At 34.2% G+C, this 21653-nt stretch overlaps 2 protein-coding genes across 2 annotated transcripts in view; both read right to left on the bottom strand.

The window, feature by feature from the left end:
- LOC122409626 (uncharacterized) overlaps nucleotides 1–11426 on the bottom strand; it is a 42361-nt gene extending 30935 nt beyond the window's left edge. The window contains exons 1-3 of the mRNA XM_043417388.1: nucleotides 11064–11426; nucleotides 10336–10531; nucleotides 6622–6786 (exon numbers count right to left, since the gene is read on the bottom strand). Coding sequence (XP_043273323.1) covers nucleotides 6622–6786; nucleotides 10336–10531; nucleotides 11064–11420 — 718 coding nt within the window. The 5' untranslated portion in view covers nucleotides 11421–11426. The remainder of the gene's footprint in view (nucleotides 1–6621; nucleotides 6787–10335; nucleotides 10532–11063) is intronic.
- Nucleotides 11427–14918: 3492 nt separating this feature from the next.
- Nucleotides 14919–20611, bottom strand: LOC122410039 (POC1 centriolar protein homolog). Its single transcript, XM_043418070.1, has 6 exons — nucleotides 19902–20611; nucleotides 18902–19051; nucleotides 18567–18785; nucleotides 18175–18382; nucleotides 17614–17868; nucleotides 14919–17159 (listed from the first exon to the last, which is right to left on the bottom strand). The coding sequence occupies exons 1-6, from the start codon at nucleotides 19974–19976 to the stop codon at nucleotides 17068–17070; spliced, it is 999 nt and encodes a 332-aa protein (XP_043274005.1). The 5' UTR covers nucleotides 19977–20611; the 3' UTR covers nucleotides 14919–17067.
- Between the last annotated feature and the right edge of the window lie 1042 nt (nucleotides 20612–21653).

The raw sequence follows: 21653 nt of genomic DNA, 5'->3' as shown, positions 1-21653 counted from the left end.
TACTAAATATTATCGTTTAATTTTCTCACTGAATAAGGATACTAAAATTCACATTGTTTATATTTTCACAACCATTACACAAAGTTCCCCTTAAACTCGTATCTCAAAGGGATTTCGATTCTTCAAACAAATTGGCGATTAACGTCTCGATTGGCAGTAACATGCGATTTCAAAGTTCGAATGACGTCATGTTTTTTTTTTTTTTATGAAGAAGTGCAGTAAATTACTGAACAAACAAGAAGTATAGAAATCGTACTACAACTCAGTTAATCACGTTGTTTGCAAGTCGTAACCACGCGCAAGTGAAAGAAAAAGCACTCAATTTTGATGAAACATGTAACTTTCGCAAAGTTTGTATGGAGCAAAGATTTGGGAATCGTGATCCAATGACTCGGTACACCAGCCATGCTGACCCCATGTCGAAGGTGAAATGTTCATAAGTGTATGGTTAGAGCAAAATAGATGAAAGGAAAATGTAAACAGATGGAGCTGTGGTCCAAAGACGGAAAATACGAAAGGGACAGTCTTATGTACACGAGGTTTTGGAATCTCTATTAAAAGTTTATTCCCAAGAACACAGATATATATTTATATCCTGCTGTGTAGAATAAGAAGATGGCCATATGGTATGGGGCGATATTACATCGCGACTGGGGCATGCGCGCATGTTATGTCGCTTCTTGGCAAGCGGCAAAGCGTAATTATTGATCAGTGCATCGTACCAAGACTCTCACTTCATTCCCGAATCACCGAGAGCGAACTTGTTCTCTTTGGCGCTTGCATTTTACGAAAATTTACGTTTATCGAACGTACCTTCACAAATCCGAGACTTTTTCTCAAGCCAAATTCTGGTTTCATGAGACACAAAAGGAAAGTTATCGGATTTGTTAACCTCTTTACTGGTGGGCCCGCCATATGGCGAATTGCCCAACAAATAGACTTCTAATCTACATAATTTCATAGCAATTATATTCCTGGTCGTTTAACAATACTGGTTAATGCTTTTGCTAAAAAGAAACAAAAAATATTGTGGATGTAAAATTTCACATAGTTATTATCATTAACTAAATAATAAATATGTCATATAAGATAGTTTTTGTTGTAATTTTTTTGTTTTCTTTTTATTTTTTTTTTTAACTTCAAACTTTTTTCTTTTCCTTTCATTTATTGCTCAGCGAATGTGCTTGGATAACGAACGTGTTTTTTTAGAGTTCAAGATAACGTACGTCCTAAATTGGAATGATTGTTTTTTTTTTTTTTTTGGTTTTTTGATCTACCAGTGGAAGGCTTCATGCCAAACGAACGTCATGAGATAAGAAATTTACGTTTTTCAGTTAATTTAAAATTGTAATCTGTATTTTTGAAATGATTAGATTTTTAGTGGCATATTTCAAAAAGACAGACCATTTCAGTTATTTCACAGTTTAAAGGGTTTAAACGGTGTAAAATTAAAAAATAAAATTAGTTTTTTTTATAAATCATTGGTTCACACCCCAAATAAATCTCAAGTTTTAAGTGAAAATTCGAACTTCAAGTATTCAAAAAGAACACAAAAAACTGATGGACGAAAACTGTCTTAAAGAGACAAATTCTTGGTTCCATGCAGTCACAAAATGATCCTATACTTGGTACTTTATTTTGAACATGAAGATGTACCACTAAAAACAGTACTAGAGGCCATCAAGCCAATATACACTGATCTTAGCCGAGACCATCAGTTCGATTGAACTCTTCCAAAACTTCAAGGTAGAGATAACGTTTACCTTTTCAGTCGGACATAGCCGGTTTTTAACTTTTTTTTGTATAAACAATTTTGTACTGAAAAATTCACAAAAATTTTGATTTTTTTTCAAGTCGTTGCCATTTTTTTCTTAACAATATTTTGAAAATACCTTACGTCCGTCTTCAACATGGCATTGGGCAAAAATATACGATAAAATTTTTTTTTTAATTTTTCGAGTATTTGTAACCGTACAAAAGTCGTGTACAAAGTTTTATGTAAATCAATTCAACCGATTTTTAATCATAGAATTTATTTTTACCAGGATTCATTTACATTTAATAATTCAACTCATTAATAACTATTGAAGGAATGTCCAATTCGAAAAATCTTCGAGAAATCGAGTCGAGCAAAACTGTATCTACAAAATGTCAAAGATGGTTTGAATTCCAAGCTCTTATTTTGATGGGACGAATGAACGTTGTTTTTTCCATATTAATTTAGCCCCACAATGGTCGTATTTCAAGAACCAATCGGAATCGCGCAAAAGCGATAACAATGAACAACTAATTCGCGCGTCACAACCTTACTTTATAAAAAGGGATAAACAAAGACACCTAAAATGCTAATATTTACGCTGTTCATACCCGCGTTACAACAATTTTGCGAAACCCGATCGATCGTAATCCGACATTTTAGTAGAGCATTTAGTCTACATGGAAGAGAGTTTCGAAGGATTGAAACTGTGGACAGAAAACGTCTTTATTCCAATAGGAAATAAACATTATTGGAAAAAATACTTTTGATAAATGTCAAGAATACCTCCAGTTGCAAAAACCCTGTTTGAGAAGACTTTTCAAAGTCCGAGGAAAATTTTTTTACAACACCTGGCAGACGACCCTTAAAAGATTCTTGCTCTGTATTGTGAATTACCGTAGCGATTATCGGAAAAAGTAAAAAGATCGTTCGGAGAATTATGGAACGATGTCTCTGCAAAAATTTCGGTAGACTCATGCTTGCTTTCCATTTTTTTATTTTTTTTTATGTATTACTATTAGTAAAGGAAGCGTGTAAAAGAGAGAAAAAGAAATTTTAGCTCGTTCGCAAATGCAGCCAAGAGCCGCAATGCAGAGGCCATTGATCCCCAAAAACACGAATGGAGTAGAGAAATTTCGTCGTGCCACACGTACAGGAAGCATATAACAAAAGGTAAGATAAAAAAATTCTCTCGATGAATTTTAATCAACGTATGATCGTCCAAATGACACAGAATTGCATCACGTTTTGACTGCATTATGATCCTCACAGACATGTTCTTCGACTCTCCTACCAAAGGAATAAATTGGGGTTGACGTATTCCATGGCGCAGGGTTCAACTTCAATGGTTCACATCAATGCTAAAAATTCATAATTTCAAATTCAATTTGTCCCGTAGCAATAATGATTCTTTTGGCGAACGAAATATTGCAAGATGTGTATTTGATTGATCGAATGAGTGCATTTCGTGATTGTCACCGGTTGATGAAAGAAATAAATTAAATTGCGATCGTCCAAAACTTTTCCTTTCCTCAAAAACCCTGTTAAGGATCAATGAATAAACCAATTTCAAAAATTCCATTTGAAATGCTCGTGAATCTATAAAATATAGAAAAGCTTCCAATAAATTATTGAAAAAGATTTGCTCCTCATTCCAAACAAGGGAAGGGAAAAAGAAAAAAAATATTTCTCGATAATGAACAGACCCATAGCAAAATGCTGCACTTGATTTGCCGACAAATATATTTCCAGTGAATCAAACTTAAACCATAAAAGGATTGAATTGCACTACAGCCTATGCGGACTAACGGGAGTTTGAATTAATTTACCTCAGATCCAGTGATCCTTAACGAGCCCAGTTAACTCTGTGACTCGTACTCGACAGACAAAAGAGTTTTATTTTCAATTTCAATATCCTCTCGAGGCTGTACAAAAGTTGAGAGGAGCAGGCAATCAACGGAGCGTTTAGCATCCAGAACATCCGATTAGCTACTGTACCACAGCGACACAACACAGAATGCTTCTTTCAAGTTATATACAGGCTTTCTCAAGTGACGCGATGAAAACTGTCAAACTTATATTCTAACCCAAGTTTCAAGTGGAACAGGTGAGTACCAGTTTTCGCATTAAATTTTTTAATGAGTTATCAATCTTTAACATCAGGAAGTATTTTTTTTCATACATAGTGCTGAACGGTTAAGGAGAAAAAAAAAATTCGTGGTGAAGGTCTCGAAAATTGTGCATTTTATAACCCACAAAAAATTCCACAGAGAGTAAGAACTTCTTAATTCTGATTTTATTAAACATAAGCCTAACTAATTTCAATCGTTGCTTTCTTTCTTTGAATAGAGATACTTTGACAGGAAGTTGATCTTTGTCAACTTCATATTGCTTTCACTTTTGGTACTATTCTCAAGGATTCTTTTCAACAAAGGAATCATGTTGGAATATCTAACATTTACTGAGCGATAAAAAATTAACTCAAATTCTCATTCAAAATGACAATTTGTTTCAAAAACACTTTTTTTATTCATTCATTTTCACTTAATCGAGAGCCATCGTTCTCGAACGTGTCTGCTTCGCTAATATATCTTTTTTCAAATTTAATATTTTGGTCCGAATTATTGATGTCTTTAAACCTAAGTCGTGATATTACAGATAAACAAAAGCTCTTTCACATGCAATTCGGGACACTCGATTATTTTCCAAAGCGCTGTTAGAAAATATTGAAAATAACAAGTAATTCGGAAGTACATTCAAAGATGATTTTATGTTTCACAACCAGGTCGAACACGAGACATTTCGTTACCCCTTATCCACTTGACACTCAATAATAGAGGAGTGCGTCCGACAATAATTTATCAGTGAATAATTAAAACTGTTTACTGAGAATTCTGGTTGAAAATGGTTCTCGATATTTCGACTATTAATTTAACACAGAGCTTGCAGTAATGTTAGATCTAGAAGGATTTTTTCGGATCGATTGTTGAACAAAGAAGGGTCTCCCCCCCCCCCCCCCTCCCCCTTTGCTTTTCCTGTTAACTCTCCAGCATTAGAAAAACTACAATCACAAAATTTTTCCCCATATTCATAGTATGACTTCCAAAGTGATCAAATTAAGAAAAATCATTCAAATTGATTTTTTCTATAATATTATCGTTATTTTGTTCTTTTATAAAGGAGCTGATCCATTGTGCATTACAACTTTCAAACTCTTCCATAATATCGACAGATTCGGGAAACTTCGAAAGTACTAAATATTTATGAATATTTCCAATATCAGAAAAAGAAGGGGTACAAAAATTTAATTAAAACGTGAAGTCACTTTTCTCATACACATCCATCGTCAGTTCTTCTGTGAGAAGGACATTTTTTCTATGTAATCCAATTACACACATCACACGAGTACTCGCATTTCTGTTACCTGAGAATCCAGCTACCTCTGTTTTCTTTCTCGTTTCACGGGACTCACTGGCCAACAAAACAACATCAAAGAAAATCTCCATTTTCAATTAATAACTATTATTTCATTACATTACTATAATTTTTTTGAAGAAATAATATTCCGAGTTCCATTTCGAAACGAATAAGAAATAACACGGAAATTTCTACTGGGAGAAGAAATATTGAAAAAGTAAGTTTGTCGATTACCGTTTGCATGTTTTTTCACGAGTGTAAATCCACTCTAAGAATTTTGAAAACGCAAATTCTATGGAAAACTAAAAAGGATTGCTCAATGAATAAATAAAGTTTAATCATATAAATAAAACACAAGTGAATCTGCGCCTAAAACTCAGGTTAAGTTTCGCAAAACAATATAAAATTATTCGAATCCCATCAAAATATGTGCGACCAAATGTGAGCTTTCACCGCCTTTCACAAACAAGTTCAATCAATGTTGAGTGCTTAATAAAATGACGAATCAGTTCAAAAACCATAAACAACGAAAATGAAAAGTTTCTATGCAAGAAAGTACAATGTAAAAGGAAAATGCCAACGGAAATATTTGGTAATAAATATCAACCGAAGTATTTGACAAGTGTTATTTCACTTAATTCGTGTATAGGACAAGCTTCAAAGATTTGGAGTGAGCATTTCGTGTAAAAAGTGTTAGAAGAAAACCAGCTACACCATTATTTGGAGAATAATTTCATATGACAAAGTTACATGTTTTTCACTCGAGTTACTTATTTATAGCTTTGTTATTAACAATTGTATGCCAAAAATCGTTGTTATTTTAGTTTTTTGCTTATAAAATGAAAATAATCAGGGTGGTCGTAATGGTGTCAATAGAAAAATTGTAGAGAATAAAAATACGAAGAAAATGAGAGGTCGAACGACCCAATTGGATCCTTAATTTAGAAGAAAACTACTAAAAACCGACGAAAATGTAGTTTTTTCAAAAATTCACAACTCGGTTTTTTTTAGCTCTAGCGTAGATCCTTTAGCTAATATTTATGCGAAAAAAGGACACTGTCCAATGCATAGTTTTCGATCTGTGGCCATTTGAATTTTTTACTATGCAATTTTCCAACAGACCTAAATGCGACAGGCATGGTCCGATTTCAATTTACCAAAACGATTTCGAAAGGGGAATTCTCATACTTTAAAACGTTCATCTTGGTTTTTTATTAAAATGTTGAGAAATATGTTAAAAATGAAACTGAAAATCACAAGAAACAGCCGAGCGCGCGAGCGTAGTTGAAGAGTGAGGGAGAGCAGTAGGCAAGAATAGCGCAACAGTACTACTATATATACATTAGAGTGCTTAAAGAAAATCTAATAAATCTCATGAAAGATCCATCCCAAGTTTAGGACAACGTCATTGTTAATAGGATCGAGATGTCTAGCATCAAATAACTTACTTCGTTTCGCACTGTGAGCTTGCAGATGAGCAGTGATAACATCGTATTGCTTGTCCCGTTTGGCTATCAGATAATCCCTTCTCCTTAATTGACGAATGAGCAACCCACCGGTATGACTTACGTAGTGCCTCAAAGTTTCCAACACAATTGTAAGTTCTTCGTTACCTGCGATAAGAAAAAAGTTTAATTACGAAACCATGATCCAATAAGAAATCCAACGAAGAACAACGAAGCTCTTGACAAGTGCATTGATGGAAAGTGAAGATTAAAACCAAATTGTTCAAAGTTTTCTACGTGCAATTTTAATAGTTGGAATATGTTTTTCTTCACATAGAATTATCATTTATCCAGTATTTTTTTGTATATCTAAAAATTTCCGTTAAAATGGACCACTTTTTTAAATGAGTTGCATTTTAAACAATTTATTTGCACTCAAATTAATTCCAGAATTCATTGGAATTTGAGTTCAAAGTTATTACAATGGTCCGATCATGAAGTGGATCTGACACAATACAATATCATTTTATATTTCTGTCCCCCTAACTATCACTCTATAAAGTCAGTTAGTCTGCTAATAACGAGTGAAGTTTGTGACGAGGATCTTCGTCACCTATCCCAGTTTCAGTATGAAATAATCTAACAGGATATAATTCATTTGCACGCTAATAATGATAATCACTAAAAGGCAGATTGTACAGAGGCGTTGCTGGATGGATGGCAATCAATTTTCCAGAGCTGCGGCTGAAGTTTGTACGAAACCGAGATCGCGTGGGTTTGTATGGACATCAGGTGAAGGATGAAAAAGTGGAAGTGGATGCTGCTAAATTGAAGTGGTTTCACGTAGCTTGATAAAGCAAAAGTGGCTTTCCCTAACAATGGGATAGGGGCGACTTTGTGCAGGGATGAGTCGCGACGAGGCTCGAAGGTTCTCCTGCTCTTCGCTCAAGATCCTATGCATAGTTTCTCATGCACGTGATATATATAGTTGTACATATTCCATGAGAGCTTCAAGACAGAACGTCGTATCTGTTACTATGTTCTTGTCTAGTCTAACCACGTGTAAAGTCTTTTCTCTACAAATGTCAGTTACTTGACGTCCCATACGTATTTTACTCACCACTATTTTACATAGTCAACGGTGTGCCTTCGACAGTAGTCTGTAGCCTCGTCAGCTTCTGGCGACCAAGTGCCCGCCAGACCACCAATTAAGACGGATGCTGCATGTTTTTATAACAATTTGCTTACAAGCAAGTGTTTTAAATGTAAAATTCTTCTTCTTTTCGAAGAGAGATTGAAAAAAATTCATTTCTGACTTTACAAATCGGTTTTGGTCGAATAATTACGAAGGAACTAACTTCATTAAGGTAACTCCTGTACTGCATGCTAGTCAAATGAGTACTAAATTTTCAAAACGCTTTTAGACCAAGTTCAACGTACCGATTAAACTTATTGTTAGTAGATCCAAGCATATCTCATTAACGTGAAAAAATATTTAAAATGATAGTTTTGCAAAACTATCAACTGATAGATGCAAATTTCCATGATGATACATTTTCACAGGTATTTTTCCAAGAATCATCTTTAACCGACTTTATTGCACCAAGTCTGATTTTGTTCCTCAACTGATCCTCTACGAATTCACCACGTAGATTTTCCTTTGAACTCATTTCTTCAGAAATTATGAATGAAAAAGTTTTTTCACTTAATGAGCACTTAGCTGCAACAATGAAACGATCAAGTTAAAAAAAACAACTATATGGTGGATTCATAGAGGACCAGTTGACGAACAAAATGAGACTTGTTGCAATAAAATCGATTTAAAAACGCAGATAATTCTTTGAAAAATACCAGTGAAAATGTGTCACCGTGGAAATTTACATCTATCAGTTGATGGTTTTGCAAAACTAGCGTTTTTAATATTTTTACATCTCAATAAGATATATGCTGTAATACAAATCCACTAACAATACATTTAATCGGTACGTTAAACTTGGTCTAAAAGCGTTTTGGAAATTTAACACTCATTTGACTAGCATGCAGTACAGGAGTTACCTTAAGGAAGTTGAGGCATTAGAATGAAAATGATGTCACCGCTTTTAAACCGATTGCATCTTATAAAGTGAAGTGTAAAAAAAATCAGTTAAATTTTCAGACAGTTTAGGAGCGTCGTTGCTGAGAAAAATCAATAACAATTTGGGCCAAATAACATGTAATCTTATGGAAGTCGGGACACATTCAGTGATATCTCCGTTAAAAATGATGCTAAAAATATGAAATTTTTTGGGCAACATGAGCAAGGCTTGCCGAATAATGTCAATTTTTTTCAGATTTATTAGGAGATTTGCTGAGATTATATTAATAATAATCTGTTACCCGTGCAGTTTTTTGAGGCTAGGATCGTCACCGTTCGTGTTTTCGACTGAGCTTTCACCAGTTTTTCGTCTTTTTTCCCGAAACTTTTCTTTAAAGTGTATGCAACATTGCCAAACTGTAAACTGGCCTAACTTTTGAAAGGTACAGGTCATCACTTTTGGGTAAAAAAAATGACTGTACAGCCTCAACTTCCTTAAGGTCGATTTCAATCGTAATTTATACAAAATTATTCTTATATTGACTGGTCGGGGAATAGCATTAAGAGAGATTCACCCTGTATCAAATGACCGATTTCCAACCTCAATCAATCTTGCTTAAAGCTATTGTCACTTTTTTCATACCCCTTTTACCTTTCCGACAAATAATTGAGAACGAATTTAAATCAATCCTTTGATTCCAATCCAGCATAAAAATAAGTGTGAAAAAACATTCCTTCTGTTCCCTGGAAACTTCAACTTCGATACTTCAATGGAGTTAATATTGCGTTTTATTATTTTTACACCCTCGTAAATCCGAAGAATTTTCGTTAAAAATCATCAAATAAGGCATCATCTTAAACCCTCTCGGACCGTACATTACTTCTACGCAACACACGCTTCCAGGCCCCATAAAACTTCATCGGTCAGTAAGGTTGGGGTTCTAACTGCCTAATTCCATCAAGCAAGGTTAGATTGCACCATAGATACTCCTAAACCAAGAAATAAAGTGCTTTAACTCATTGAAATGTCAATATGAAGTCGGCATTTCGTGTTGAGTTGGCACTGTGTGCGGAAACGTGCTTAAGTTAACGTAAAAGAAAAGTGAGTACACATTTGTTTTTCATACTCCAAACGTTATATACTTTCAAAGGGAAGCCGATGTATTTGAGGTGTTAGGTGCTGGATTCATTCGTAAATTTTCCTGATTTTACTCCCCCCCCCCCCCCCCTCCCCGAGTACCTGGTGCTGCGCGCACCCAATATTCAAAAATTCGTATTTTCCAAGAAAAAATACCAAAATGTCACAATGGATTCGTAAACTAGAAAGTATTTTGAGATAAAATAATTATAAAGGGAATAATTTTCCCTCAACGTGAAATAGGCCTCGGTCTAAGAGGGCAAAAAATTATGACGAGGGAAAATCATTTTACCACGAGTTGTTTTAGTATCAGTGTCTTGTTTATAAATTATCGAAATAATTTCAACAATGTTGCAGAACCAAAGTTTCTTCGATATGGAACTTTCGAATTTAACGGTTACTTCATACATAATAAGTGAAAATGTTTGTAATGGGAAACGTTACAAAACCAGTAAAACGTACATTATGTTAATGTTCTAAAAATAAAAAATTCTACCGATCTTACTTTTTCTGAAAAGAAGAGCCTTGCGAAGGAGTGGATGGTGGGGTGGTGGCTTGTAAGACGATAGCGTAGAATCGCTTTCCGAACGGCCTCTCTCGCTCCTCGGATATCCGTAAATATCCAGTAACAATTGATCAACCAACGATGTCACTACGAGTTCTTGGCACATAGACTCTCTCAGCATGGGCAGGGGATAAGGCTTTATTGAAATTTTTTTTTCAAATGTCAATTGCAAAAGTATTGAAACTAAAATTGTTCACACGTCGACAGTCGCGTTACGAGCGTTTTTATCAAATGTTCTAATAAAACGACGATTACTTGAAAGTTTCTCATGGCATAAACAGCAATTTTAGTATCTCCATTTAATTCATTCGTCTGGGTAACGCAAGAGCTGAATGAAAAATTGGAATCTTTTTTTGTATTTTTTAATTATTATTATAGTTATCGTTATTAGTTGTTATTAATTAATAGTTATTATTACAGTTGCTGTGAATGAAGAAAATTATTTATAGCCACAAATGTTGTGGCGAAATCACTCTCAAGTTCCCACAAGGGACTTAAAATTATAAATGTAATAAAATTTCTAATCGCACTGGAACAATTTTTGAGTATATGCAGCGTAACGGTTGACGAATTGTGAAAATTGACTAATAAATTCCAACATTATTCGGCGATGAATACGAATTGTTAAAATAAATATTTATAGATTTATAAATATCTGTTGATCGTACCTTTTTCGTGGTTTGTGCACCGTTTTTCATAATTCCTCCAGCAGTCCCCAAAGAATTTTTCCATATATAATTCGTTGTGTCATTGAGAAAAGTCTTCTTTAAAACGTTATCGAATCCGTAGTGTTTAGATCTCGTGTTTAGATGCATCAAGTCCGGTACTTTGATGGACTTTTTCCGCAGGTTTTGACTTTTTCGTTTCGGCTCGTATGAAAATGGAGAATGAACGGAGCACAATTGATCCTGCGTTTGTCGCGTCACGACGACGTCGCCGAAAAGTCTTTCGCTCTCGACGAAAACGCATTTTACATTATAATTGATGTTACAATTTTCACTGTGCGGCATCACGATCAATTTCATGTTAAGATTATGGCACAACTTTTGATCCAGTCACTTTAGGAAAAAAAACTTTTCAATACTATCGGAAATATGAAAAACAAAAAAAAAATTTTAATAAAACTAAATTTAATAAAAATTTAATAAACTAAGCCCATTATAACGCTAACACTTCGTACAGGACTTTCAGCCGAAGTTTTTTCCACTAAAACTTCCACATCAATTTTTTTAACAGTCTATAGAATAGGAAGAATTTATGGGGGAAATATCAACATGAATCATTTTTCATAACAGAAGTGTCGTCACCGTTCACCTTCGTCTTCAAAAACACTTGAACGATCTTTCTTCTTTACCTCTACTTCCTGTAATGACGTGATCCGTAACTGTCACAGTCGGTATGCGTCTTCGAATTCGGTTTTTACGATATTTTTATAAATTGTAAATGTGTATGAAAACATGTGCGTCAGGTCATGTGATCTAAGAGCGCTTATCGAATTGAATGATTGAATATATAGTGACGTGCGAGACCCTTCGAATCGGAATCGTTTTCTCTCAGATTATTTCGTGCTTCGTCGACGAACAACCATGAGCGAGAAAACCAGAGATGCAGATTTTTTCAAAGGGATTAAACTCCTTTTAAATTATCATGAAAGAATCTTCAAGGATATTCCAACGATTTTTTTTCAATCTCGTCACCGCTGAGAGGTTAAAGCTGTCCAGCTCGAACGAAATTATATTTTTCTTAACCTTCCAATCAAAATTACTCGTTTTGCAAAATGATTTAAAGGGCCACAATCTCTCGCGCGATCTTCATCGAAATTAACCATATTCCATTCCTAATTGCAGTTTCTTTCGAGTTAAATCAGTTAACCAGAATAATCAAGAAATCGATCAGTGAAATAACATTAATAAAAAATACGGAAACCTCGCCATGTCAAACATTTTCACGACCAATCACAGCCACTTTTAGAATATTCGGTTTTTTCGAGTCTTCATGAATGCCAATCGAATTGCGAATGTGACACTGACGGTAAGCTTGTTTCAGTGACGAGTTTTTTTTTTTTTATTTTTTATTTTTTATTTTTTTCTAAATTTCACAATAATTCCGGTGGAAAATAATTTTCACCAAGAGACGATTGCACGCCATACATGAAATTCAATGAATTCATCTTCTGAATGTTATCGGGTTTGAATTATTTTATTACCGTTTCAATATCGTATTGATAAATATTAAATAAAAAAAAAATATTGTTCCATTTGAAGAAAAAAAAAAAACATAAGAAACTAAAATTTTCAAATGATATTAAGGCATGTGAAAAAAAATGTAATACGGAGAGCGTTGGATGTTGTAAATATGTTTATCGTCTTCGATCCGTCGTCTAGTAAATACAAGTGAGATTGGTCGATCTGCAGTTGATTAATGAATTCTCGAGGGTTCACTGTAAATAGATTTCACCTCATGGTACTAATAACGAATTCGACTCCAAGAGTCTGCCTGGTTATCCTTCGCAGCTGTTAATTGAGCCGAGATAATGATGTTTCGCGAAGTAGTTCGCAGTTATAGCGCGCCCTAACACTTCAGGGGACGCTGTAGAATTAGCCTTGGCGTTACTTATCGTAAACGGAAAACGTTTTAAAGTTGAAAATCGTATCTAGGAACTTGCGCACAATTATGCAGGAACATCAACCGTTCAACACTATTTAAAAATGTCAATACTTTTGAACCCAATAACAATTAAAAATGAATAAGAAATACGTGAAGATTAACAAATCGATTAAACTAACGAGTGTCAATCATTTTATTGTATATCATATATTTAAGGTAGTTCGTGCACGAAACGATTTTCTTAAGAAAGTTTTGAAATGTACACAGAGTTTGAATGCGCAGTCGACTGACAAGCACGCATCAAATTTTAAAAGGTTCGTCTTATTTCTTATTGAGATGTGTTTAAATATGCAAAAAAATAGACATGGTTATAGGGACTGTGCGTAAAAAATCGTTTATCTTTCCATATAACGAACGAACGCTTTTTACAAATTTTATGAAAAAGTACGTATTAACAATGGAGTATATAATGAAGGTTTGGGAAAAAATTTGAGACGATTGTCTTACTAGCAATAAAGATATATTACGTTGAAGATTGAACGAAATTGATAAAATGAGCACTCGTAACCTCACGTTTGCTTATTTCGGCATTTTGTTTCTACTTGGCTTGAGCTATTCCTGTCACATTACAGCCTTCTGTCCTTTTATTGACACTTTTTTCTTGATTATTTTCAATCGAACAATCAATATGATGGTTTCATTAAATTTCGACTCAATTGATATGAAATTAAGCAAATACTGAATTGATGATTGAATAAAAATTGAATAATTTGAGCCTAGAATTGCACGAGGCAAATATAAATTGAACATGTTATACGAATAAGCGACAAACTCGTAATTGCATTTCTTATCTTTTCACTATCTCTACATTTCACAAGTTCACTCCATTTTCATACCGTTTTTCAGTATATGCAGGGGATAAATTTTCTGAAAACAACGAATGAAACGAAATTTGATAAAATCAAAATGTATATTTTCACTCGGATCTCAGCAATTGACGGGTTTTCATTTTTAACTGATATTTGTGTCCGAACTAATTCACTAATGATGTCCGGACCGCAACTGGAAGTCACACGATAATAAGACCGTAAGCAGACTGACGTAACGAGTTCATGGTGGGGATCATTAAGCTGAAAGCCAGTAGTTAAAAGATCCGAATACCTAGCATTTGAAACGCATTCTGAATGAAAAATCATTGTGACGATTGGAAAAAAATCTAATTATTGGGATCATTTTAAAAAAATTTATGATCGACGCAATCAATTGTCCAAAGTCACTGAATAGATTTGGTCAACTATAAATACAGCTCATTGAAAATATTTAATGTTAAATTTTTTCAATTTTTTTCTGTCACTTTAAAAATTAGAAATTTCATATTATGCATGCTTTCATAATATTATTTTCCATTAAAAAAAATTCTAAACGATTCCGTTGAATAAACTGACCGATTCACAAAGTTCCATTGATAGGCCGAGACGGTTTTTCATATCAGCTTAACACTTGGAATGAACAAATAACAAACTAATAATAAAACACAGAACACAGGTGAGTCGAGCTGGCTGCGAACTAGCGCATTGACCTCACCTCTATCGACGAGTCGAATAAAAGTAGGGAAAAAATGGAAAGAAAAGTCTGGAAGGGAACCCGTATCTAATGTTTTGCATTACGAGGCGGAGTGAATGATAATAGTTGCCAGAAGCGCGTACATTATGCTTCCACGGTGCGTTCACACATTGTGAATACTCACACTTCGTTTTTGTCGTTTCTTATCAAAAACTCATTCTACTCGTCGCTATTTCCTTAGTTTAAAAACATCTCACGATTAAAAAACACCGAGTCCTCGATTATAAATTATTTTAAATACGGCATATCTTTAAAAGATGGGTAAAAATTAAAATCTTCTGCGAAAAAAGAGATTTTGTTCACATAATTTTTAATCAAATGCATATTTCACATTTTTCACAACTCGAAAACAGTGGAAACAACAATTTTTTTGTTTAATTCATTGATTAATAAGGAAGATTGTCATAAGCCCAAAAACGCCGATCGAAATACATAGTTTTTGTAGAATTAAACGAACGTAAGATGCGATGATGTTTCAAGATACGCGTAAACGTTGACACGAGAATTTCACGTGTTTAATGACTTACAGTCCATCAATTACAATTATTGGTGGACGAAAGAAAAACAATGAAAAAGAACAATATTTTCATTAATTTTATCTACTAATTGAAAACATTTGCCCAAATTCATGAATCGCCAATAACTGAAATTGAATTTTACATTATTTTTTTAAACATTTTACATATTTACATACAACAAATAATGTAATCGAGTTCGTTGCGAAAAACGCTCGTATTATGCATCTCGGCCAAAATTATCGTTTGCTGTAAAAATCACTACATTGTGGCTTTCGAAAAACCAAAAAAAAAACTTATTATCAAAGTTTCCCAAAAGACCTTTAATTCTTATATTATCCAAAATTCTTAACGATTGTTCGAATAACTACTCGTTTAACAATCAGATTTTTTTTCTACCCGTAAATAATAAATCTGTAGTTGCATTTCAGTGTCTTTAGTTTCCCGGAATGTTCCCTTTAGGTTGGAATTTTTCAGGAATTCTCTAATAGACTTTCGTTAGGAAACTTTTCTTGAATGCCGTAGGAACTTTGTCAACGTGGCGTTGACTTTTCTGTTAGAAAATGGAAAAAAAACTCCATTTTTTCGAATTTCTGTGAACAAATGTAAAAATAACGAATAATAATTCGGTCGCTAACGTTGCGATAAAAATTGGCTCGTTATTTTTCAAAAAACTTTTCGTGTAATTAATTTCTTTATCAGTTAGTTAGATACAGTTATACGAATATAATTGAAAATAAATAATTCTGAAATCCCAGAGATGCCTCAATTTTTCACAAATCTCTTACGACCCAAGGAAAAGCTTCGCCCTTAATACACGAATAAAAGGCAAGCTTGACGATTTCAATGTTGAAATACCCAATGTCGAGGTAGGCAAACATTTTGAAGGGATAATGTACTATGTATTTTAACAGTAACGTTAGGTTCCAACTTTAATACACGAATATTAACAATTTGAACGCATCGCGATTCTCCAGCATCGACGACATTGAAATTTACACCGTTTTAATACAACGAATATAATTTATTATTATTTTACACTCCTTTCAGCTGCGTAATCATTCCGATTCCTTTCAAGTGCAGATTTCGGCTGTGAAAATAGTAAAAACTTGAACATAGCCATTCGATTCTTCTCCTATTATCAAACGATTGGGAACTAAAACGCAAAAACATTCTGATGGAATAAACATTTTGAATTATATACAAGTATTGTGCGGAACATCAGGTTACCGACAGCTTCAAATGAACTGATTAGTAGAGAGATTCCAATTTCAATTGTATCTATTTCTTGCCGAAAAAAAAGCTGAAACCCATATACAGAAAAAAAATTCCATGACACACGATAGATATTGGTATAAAAGACCACAGGGAGATCAAAGTCAAATAAGAATGGAAAACGAACTTTTAAGACTCGTTTTTTTCGTTTCTCAGATTTAAATGGCGCCTTAAGCTTCTCTCCGAACCATGTACCTTCTATTCCGACAAAAAATTCATGCACTAAAGGAAAAATGCGATTCTTATTATGACTCGATTTTATTTCGTTTCCACCAGATTGTTTGCGATATTATATATAGGTTTCAATGAACAAAGAAATCCGATAGCAAAAAAACGTTTGAAACAAATCAAATGAAAATTTGTTTTCATGAGGTCCTGCGAATAAAGCTGAAGAAAAATCGAATCGTTCCGTCTGAAGCCAGTCAACAGATCGTTATTTATTCCAACCGAATAATCTTGGAAATTGTATGATATTTATCACAGCGAATTGTACATTCGGCGAAAAGTTACAAATCGACATATGTAATTAATTTCTTGCCTTGATTAATTTCATCAGAATTAACTTCGACGATGCAAACTTCAATACCATTAATGATAGGCCCTTATTATAGAACTTTATAGTACGGAGACGGATTGTGCGTTTCAGTGTGGATCATGTAAGCTCGATGTATTCGGTGAAACCGTGGTTTGGCGAGCCCAGCAGAAGTACGCCGACGCTACGATCTTTGGAAGCCGTAACGATATCTGATTATTGTATCGGTCATTTTTTAATTTCTTTTTCTTTGCTTCTGGTCTTGTAATTTCATCATTTATGGTAACGTATCGGAATGGAACGAAATTTCATTTTTTCACTAAGGCACTATTCGGTTTCATACACAAATGGTGAATAGTGTGCAAACTTATTTTTTCTAAAAATTTATCACGAATGAAAAAACGAAATTTCTTATGCAAAAAAAAACCTGAAAAAAATGAGACTAGGCAATTCATAAATGCTCAAAATTTCAAACAAAGATATCAAAGTTACTGGCACAAAAATGTTGTACGTACATTGAATTCTAATAATGTCAATTGAATCGAAATTGAAAAGAATGACAATGATTTGGGTGGATTGGACAAAAAAAATTCAGTCACATCCATCTTAAACTTTTTCGGATAGCATAAAAAGAGATTTTTCACTCTTCGAAGACAAAAAGGATACATTCGTCGTACGGAGAAACATCGAGATCTTGAATATCACCTTTATGTCGATACACTTCGCCGAGATACTCGTGATGATCCGGATATCTTCTGTAACGTCGTAAAATACCGTTATCGCACACGGAATAAAGAGTACTTCCGTTCGAAGTGTATCTCAACTTCCATACTGGAAAGTCTTGTTGCTCTTTTAAAAGCTGCTGTATTCCCGAATCTGGCACGTACGCGGATACCAGATCGCCACCGCTCATGATCAAGCCTGCAAAAGAAAACAAAAAAGTAGCATTCTCAACTCGATCGCCGCGAGACTTTTGTGGTTTCACAGATCAAGTAACCTTAAGCGGAGTCAATACTTAAAATGATGCGATCGTAATAAATTCATAAATTTTGAATAGAGTTTACAAAGGGACATTTTAAATGGAAATATAATAAAATGTATAATGATTGAAAGCGCAATATTTTTTTATTTTTCCCTTTAGAACATAACTCAAATATAATGGAGCATCAGAAAAATTATTGAAAACTCTAGTAGAATAGTCAATTCGAAGTAATTAATTGAGCCTACTGTAAAAACCATCCTCGTCAGTTCTACTGAAAGGTTCAGGTGTGGCGCATACGGTGTTGACTGTGTGTCCAGTTTGGAAAGCGTGTAAAACGCGTCCGTCAGGTGACGAAACTTTACACGTACCGTCAGATCCTCCAGTCAGTATAGAATTTTGCCAAGGCCATGATGATGGTAAAAAACATATATCTCTTATAACTGAGCCGTGTAGCTGAAAATATGATAATTTTGTTAAGTGATTTTTTTACTATCGAACATGGATCATAATTACTTTTCCTCTCATTCGTCTTTATATTTCGACTCAATTATTTTATTTTGGTTTGTATAGAATCGTAATCCGCCAGCTTCCATATTCCGTACCCCCATCAGACAAGTGATACTTTTGCTATACTCACGTCATAAACTAAATCCAATGGCAAAGGCATCCTCAAATCTATAAGAGTCAAACCTCGTCCATTTGGTGCTACAGATATCGCTAAATTTGGTCCTGAAGGATCAGTAGCCAATCCTGTGCGGTTTCTCCCACTAAATGTGCAATTATCGTATGCCAACATTTGTTCTCCTCGCTCTACATCTATTACGACGAGCCTTCGAGAATTCGTCGCTGCAAGAACCTTTAAGAATGCGCAATAGATGGAAATTTTTTTTTATTTCTACTCAAGGATCAAATTGTATATTTTTTATACAATCAAAATTCTCGACTCATTTACTGAGTATCATTTTCACGTACCCTTGACCCATCGGAGGTGAAACGTACAGCATTTACATTTTTAGCTTGAGTCAAAGGTGTCACCTCGTAACACATGAGAAACTCTGTTCGCAGAGCAGAGTAAAAGTTAACCTTGCCATCATATCCACCTGAACAAAAAAGATATCGATCCTGAAACCAAAGATTTTCTGATTAAAGAATTGGAAAACAAAAAGTTTTTATGACCAGTATGAAAACAAAGAATAAAATTTTAAACATTAGAAATATTTTTAATAAATATAGTAAAATATTTACTTAGGGAAAAAATTCAATGCTCTAATACATGAATGATATTGAAATTAATGTAAATGTTTTGTGAACTCGATATTTATATTATTTTTTAAAGTTTCCACATTTTAATATGTATGAATCGAATTGATATGAGCAGAAATGATGAAAAGGCAAATTACAAATATTTTTTAAAAAATTCTTAGGAAAAAGTATGATTTGAAGCCTATAGAATCAAGAACAAGTTTATCCAGAGTCCAATGATGATCAACTGTGACGGAAATATAAATCAGTTTTGTGTTATAGAATTTTGTACAGAATTTGAACAAAGTGACTGAAAATGATAAATCTTTGAAAATTGTAGACACACCACAAAATGAATATAATTGAGAACACATTCTGTATTTTTAAAAAATAGTTGTACCAATTGCAAAATATATAATAATTTATGATCAAAATACAGGTATAACCATAATTAAAATGTACAATTTTTCATGAGAATTAATTCCATCAGAATATATTGATGAAATATAACATCTTAAATGGAGCTAGTTCTTAAAATTTCTTCAATTATTTATTTGGTTATTTTTTCTGTTTCGAAATGTTAGAAAATTTCGTAGAGAATATGGTATATATTTCAATCATTGGAACAGCTGACTCATCTATACATGGAGAAATTTTCGTAAACAACTTGCTATTTTTATACGTTATTTCAAGAATAATATTTTATATTTGAAAAATTAATTTTTCTTACTCTGGGACTGAAAGCAACTCCACGAACGCTGCCCTGATGGCACTTGAGGAATTTCGGCGTTCCTTCCTGTTGCATTTTCTTATCGATAAACACACTGAATATAGATCTGTAGGCCCGTTTCAAAAAATCCTACGATGCTCAATCTCAATAATGATGAAATTTTTCAGATAACTCCGGAGAAGTGCTAACAAACTTTGTACTTTTTTTCCACTTAACCAAAGTCCCATAAACGATCTATCGGGCATTTGACCCAAAAGTTGTAATTACATAGCATCATCCTGACAATTTTAACCTCCCTCTCCGATCAATTTCTCCGTCGATACGTACAAACTATTCTCAATTCAGTTAATTTGAAACACATGTGGAAACAACACTGGTAGATATTTCTTATCGTTGTTGAAAAAGCATCGTGAGAATTGTGAAATACATTCGTGAGGAAACACCACGGAAAACACAGTTGCTTCACTTCTGTCTCCCTCGCTTCGAATTCCGACGTCCGACACCACAATAACATAATAAATAATAAAGAAAGTATAGACCGCGACATCTATCTCCCTTCCTCCATAGCAACAGAAGCTCGATGAAATGGTGAAACGCAGATGAGACGGCTTGATGCTTCAACCCAACGACCCAACAGTTCCGTTATTTCAACCTCTTCTATCCCGCGTGTTCATCATTACCTTTGCACCCTTTGCACTGATGAGTACACACAATTAAACATTTCGTAGTTCCAGAGTGAAGATTGAAAAAAATTCTTCGGCACCTGGAAACAAATAAAGGAATAGAGGGTACATTCTACTTGGACGCTGACAGCGTTAATAGCGTTAATAACGCTAAAACGTGTTTGATTTGAAGTGAACGCGGTGACGCTGGTTGCGTTCACGTCATGTTCGACTTTGTGCGATTACAAAATGGCGGAACCGACAAGTGATTTGTTCTTTTTTAATTACACTCGACGAAATAACACTGGATTCATCAAAAAGTGAAGACAGCGAAACAAGCAGTAGTACGATAACAGAGATAAACGATTCTCTCTGTGGATGCGTTCAAGCACTTAGACGTCGGGAGCAGTCGGGAGCGTTGAGAACACAATTCTAAACGTACCCATCTAAACGCTTGTAGCGTTTACAACGCCAAGTCGAAAACGATGTCAGCGTCCAAGTAGAATGTACTACCCCCCTTCACCCTCTTGCCGCAGACTGATCAGTAGCGCCGCGATTATCGACGGAGGTAGCGCAAAAATTGTTGAAATATGAGATCGATTTGGTTATGCAGAACTCAACAACTTACAATTACCCTAAAGTCGGAGTCTAGTTCCAAATGTCAATACAGATGTCGCAAGAGATGTTTTCTTCGAAAGATTTGACGACAGAGATTCTCTCGATTTTGTTGGTAATTGAATTCAAGAGTTGGTTTCGTGTTAAACGACTCATTACAGTTCGACCAGAAACATTTCTACCAAAATTTAATTCTACCAGAAACATTTATACCAAAATTCATCTACACCCAACAAATCAAGTTTCATATTTCTACCATGACCAAATACTACCCCTTAACAACTGCACCATGAATTTAATTTTGATTGCACAGCTACCACATATCAACTCCACAAGAACATTTCTATTCGTAAATGTATAAACTGTAACGACTGTACCATGAAAATAAATAATTTAAAAAATGTCCACCAGAAAATATTTATTCTACTTCAAAAATGTTCTATCATATTACGTCACTACCACACTTTTTTTAGTG

Source organism: Venturia canescens, chromosome 1 (genome assembly GCF_019457755.1).
Source record: "Venturia canescens isolate UGA chromosome 1, ASM1945775v1, whole genome shotgun sequence".
NCBI classification, from domain to species: Eukaryota; Metazoa; Arthropoda; class Insecta; order Hymenoptera; family Ichneumonidae; genus Venturia; species Venturia canescens.
Note: the sequence above shows the minus strand (reverse complement) of the source record. Positions and strands in the feature narration are given on the sequence as shown.

Coding starts and splice junctions, on each gene's coding strand:
- LOC122410039 (XM_043418070.1), bottom strand. CDS start 19,976: ATGCAACAGGAAGGAACGCCGAAATTCCTCAAGTGCCATCAGGGCAGC. Junction 18,786..18,901: donor TCACCTCCGATGGGTCAAGG/GTACGTGAAAAT, acceptor GCATTCTTAAAG/GTTCTTGCAGCGACGAATTC. Junction 17,160..17,613: donor TGTTTCTCCGTACGACGAAT/GTATCCTTTTTG, acceptor TACAATAATCAG/ATATCGTTACGGCTTCCAAA.